The 4,361-nt window shown below is 61.2% G+C and overlaps 1 protein-coding gene across 1 annotated transcript in view; it reads right to left on the bottom strand.

Moving 5' to 3' along the window:
- Positions 1-4,361, bottom strand: part of NAV1 (neuron navigator 1) — a 146,234-nt gene that overhangs the window by 79,023 nt on the left and 62,850 nt on the right. The window contains exons 3-4 of the mRNA XM_010831110.1: positions 3,616-3,718; positions 48-413 (exon numbers count right to left, since the gene is read on the bottom strand). Of these exons, the coding sequence (XP_010829412.1) occupies positions 48-413; positions 3,616-3,718 (469 nt within the window). The remainder of the gene's footprint in view (positions 1-47; positions 414-3,615; positions 3,719-4,361) is intronic.

Here is a 4,361-nt window from a genome sequence, read left to right as displayed (position 1 = left end):
CGATCACGGGACTGCCCACCTCCCAGCGGCCCGCAGGCCACCCCTACCCAGTGGTGATGTCGTCGTCCTCCGTCATGGTCTTGCCCATGAGGTCGCTGTCGCTCATGTAGCCAGACTTGAGGTCCACGTCTTCCGAGTCCAGGGACTCGACCAGCTCCAGGCGCGAGATGTGGCCGAGCTTGCTCGGGGAGCGCATGGGCATGGTGTGCGCGTAGTGCGCGCGCTCCCCGTGCATGTACCAGGCAGGTGGCCCCTCCGAGCGGCAGCTGCCGCCCACCGACGGCGCGTCCCCGGCCTGCAGCCGCGGGCTGGACTGGCCGTAGCGCCAGGAAAGGGGTGATGAGCGGTTGGACAGACTGGACACGCTGCGGGGGTTGGCGTCATCACTGTCATAGCAAGTCATCTCCAGGGAGCTGGGCAGGCAGAAAGGCACTGGTTACCCTCGGGCCCTGCGCGGAGCCCCGAGCACTGTCCTCAGGCACCCTGTGGTGCCTCCCTCCCCACTCCTGCCCCAGCATCCCCCCACCCTCACCCCCGGCCTCCAGGTGGCCTCTCAGGGTGTAGGCCCTGCTGCATGTCAGCGCAGGTGTCAAAGGAAGAGGCTAGTGGGCAGAAGGGAAGGGATCCCGTCCACTGCCGAGGGCACAGATTTTGTAATATGACCCCTGTTTGACTCCTCTACTTATTAGATAGTGAGCCAGAGTCCTCATCAACTTTCCTGAGTCTCCATCTCCTCATCTGTCAAATGGAGATGAAACTATAACAGCTTCATCATATATAGATTCAGAAGGACCACATGCAAGTGCCTGGTATGTAGAAGGTGCCCAGTGAACCCATGCGGCAGGGTGGGAGGGGTCACGCAAGAGTAGAAAGCCTCGATCATCCACTCTGCTCAGAGCGTCCAGCATCTCTTTTCTGTTATGAGCTCAGGGTGAGCCGGATGGTGGTCCCTGTAGAAGCCCTGTGGGTGCGCAGGACCAAGACGGCAGGGCGGTCAGTGAGCAGGCTTCCTGGCCTGGCTGCTCCCCAGCGTCCCCCCTGGGCCCTCCTGCCGGCCCTGCCATGCCTTGCGCACTTTCTCTCTCTAATGACGCAGAGCTTGGGGAGCATGTAAGTTCCCTGAAGGGGGCGCCTATGGTCCTGGGAGGTGGCCGGCCTCACTCCTGCTGCTCGGGTCAGACGAGCAAGCAGGAGGATTCTCTGCCTGAGACTCGGGACTGGGCCTCACGCGGTAAGGACTTAATAAAAACAAGCTGCCGTGTCAAGGAGACTAGGAGAGAAGGAAGAGGGCGTGACAGTCCTGGTCGGGATGGGCGCTCTAGGGAAGCCTGTTTTCAGGGCAAACTTGGCACCAAGAGCAGCTGTGCCCCCGGTTCTGTTCTCCTGGCAGTGCGGTGAGGGGGCAGCCCTGACCCCACCACTCATCTTTATCCCAAACATACCTCCAGACACCTCTGAGTCTGTGGCCGAAACTCTAGCTCAAACCTGGGTCCCTGATTTCCAGTCCCAGATCCCACCTTCCAATCTTGCTCCTCTCTGGGGAGGACGTGTGTGGGGTGGACGGCGTGATGGGCTGGAGCGGGCTGGGGGTGGCCGGAGGGCAGTCTCACTTCCTCTGCAGCCCCAGCCCCCTGACCCAGACTCTCTCCTTGTGGGGGAATCGAGCCAGAGAAATAGGGGAAGTAGCACGGGAGGAAAGGTTTCCAAAAAGGAACTAAACTAAACTACAGGCAGCCTGTGACTCCAGGGTGAAAATCGCCTTGCTGGGCATGCTCACTGGGCCATGAGCTCCTGCAGGACACAGCCCGTGTCTGTCCTGGGAGCTCTGCCCCTGGCTCGCTGGACGCAGAAGCACCCTGATCAGCCTGGGCGAGTCTGGCACGTGGCCCCTTCTCCCCAGCCTCTCGCTGCTCCTCCTCTAACCAGGCCCTGTGTGCACACCCTGTCCGCTCCCAGGGCCGAGGGAGGGCTGATTGATGTAAAGCGTTTGGTACAAGAGCCATCAAAGCTGAGGGAGTCACTGTTTTGGCTATCAGAGTGTGCACCAGGAATAACATAAACCAAAGGCTCAGGGAGGAAGTGGCTCTGGGTCCACAGCAAACAGAAGGGCCGCTTCAGGGCTCTTGGTTCCCCTCCCGTAGAGGGAGACGAGCCAGAGGCCCAGGCGCTGCCCTCGAACTGGTCAACTTTACACACGAGGCCTTCCTGTTCCCCTGCACAAAGCAGCAGGGCCTGCACGGCGTCAAGCTGCCTTCGTGCGGGGGTTGGGGGTGGGGACAGGAGACGGGGGCTGCTGCCCTTGCCCTGTGGGTGAGTCACCTGGGGTGTGACCCCTCAGGAGCAGAGCGCGTGGGCCTTCTTTGGCATGGGGCTGGCAGGCAAGGTGGGGCTGAGTTGTTCCAACAACTTCCCTGGCTGGGGAAGGAGGGCATCCAAGACTTAATCCACTGGGTCCTCAAAACAGTGAGAGGACTCGAGCCAGACCCCTGTCCCACGTGGGTTCCTGCTTAGGGCTGGGAGGGCTGGAGACGGATGTACAGGGTCCCAGAGCCTCCCAGAGCCCACATCCACTTTCTTCTCGGCCCTCCTCATCACATTCCTTCAGCAGTTAGAATCCTGCTGGCTCGAGCAGAGGTAGTCACAGAGACAGCAGGCTCTGCTTATCACGGGAAATGTTTCAGATGTCTGGGAGCGATGTGCTGAGTGTCCCAGGCGGGGGATGGGGTAGGGCTGGGGAGGAGCGTGGGAAGGAGGAACAAGGGGATCTCAGCAAGGGAGCTGGGAGCTGCTGAGGCCAGATTCAGCTCCACTTCACAGTCACCACCGCCCCACAAGGATGGGATGGCTGGGAAGTAATGAGTCCTCTGTCACTGGAGGTATGTAAGTTTGGTTTGCATATAACTTGGCCACACACCTGGGTCAGGAGAAGTCCTTTTCCCACTGCCTATTTGCTCTCATTTTCCAATCCCAGGAGGTGGGGAGGAACCGACTCTTCTCTACCTTCCTGCTCCACACCCCCAGGATTTCTCAATCCTGGCGGTTTGCCCCCTACCCCTAGGGTGTAGCCCGGCCCTCTGTCCCCCTTGGAGCTGACAGCATGAGCTCATCTGGGCAGCCCCAGGAGCCAGTGCAGGAAATTCTGAGTCACGCTGAGCCTGGGGCCAGGACACCAGGGCAGAGAGAGGCGCGGCAGGAGGGCGGGGGTGCCCCGCACGGCGGGGCTGCAAGGGCTCGTGAGGGGCTGGAGGAGGGTGTCCGCACGGCGCAGAGGCTGGGCCGCTTGCCGGCTGAGGGGGCAAGAAGGCTGCTGCGTGTCAGGAAGGGCATGTGGAAGCTTCAGCACAGGGAGAGGAAGGGAGTGAGCAAGCCCTTGAGACAACGGGGAAGTGGACACCCAGGAGGGCGTGGAGGAGGGCAGTCACGGCCTGAGCCGCGTGCTGGCTCCTCCTTCCACCCATCCAGTGAGGCTCCAGCCTGATGAGATGAAGTCAAATTGTTCAGCAGAAGCCGACGCCAGGCAAGGGCGCACTGCCCCCATGGACTCAGTGCATGCTGCCCCGGCCCAGGTGGGGGGCCGGCCCTCCACATAGGGAAGGAGGGGCAGTGGGCTCTTACCTGTGAGTCACCTGGGACCCTCGAAGGCTGGACATGGTTTCCTCCAGGTTCTGGCGCAGATCCAGGACATTCTGCACGGTCCTCTTTCTCTGGGACTCAGGGTCTGGAGGGAGGAGAGGAGCTGGGTGAGTGGGGAGGACTTACTGCTGAGTTCGAGGTGGCCAGAGGCTGCATCCCTGGATGGGCCCTGGGACATGACTGCCTCTCAGGCCTTCCTGAGGGCCTGGGACACACCCTTGAGCCCCTGAGGTCCCAGCCCTGGAAGGGACAGGGGCACCAGCCTTCAGTGTCCTCCCAGACACCCACAGGACCACCCTGGCCTGCATCACTTTGGGGTGCCCTGTAGGCAATGGCACCCCACTCCAGTACTCTTGCCTGGAAAATCCCATGGACAGAGGGGCCTGGTGGGCTGCAGTTCATGGGGTCGCTAGGAGTTGGACACGACTGAGCGACTTCACTTTCACTTTTCACTTTCATGCACTGGAGAAGGAAATGGCAACCCACTCCAGTGTTCTTGCCAGGAGAATCCCAGGGACGGGGAAGCCTGGTGGGCTGCCGTCTATGGGGTTGCACAGAGTTGGACACAACTGAAGCGACTTAGCAGCAGCAGCTTCTCCTAGCAGAGGTTCCAGACCAGGCCCCCGTGGTTGGGGTTAGCCGGAACATCTGCCCAATACCCAGCCTGCCGTGGTGCATGGATTGGTGTTTCACCCTGGCTCTTGGAGGCAGCGGTGCCCGGATGTGTG

This window comes from Bison bison, unplaced genomic scaffold (genome assembly GCF_000754665.1).
Source record: "Bison bison bison isolate TAMUID 2011002044 unplaced genomic scaffold, Bison_UMD1.0 scf7180017864524, whole genome shotgun sequence".
Taxonomy (NCBI): Eukaryota; Metazoa; Chordata; class Mammalia; order Artiodactyla; family Bovidae; genus Bison; species Bison bison.
This window is presented reverse-complemented; position numbering and strand designations above follow the sequence as displayed.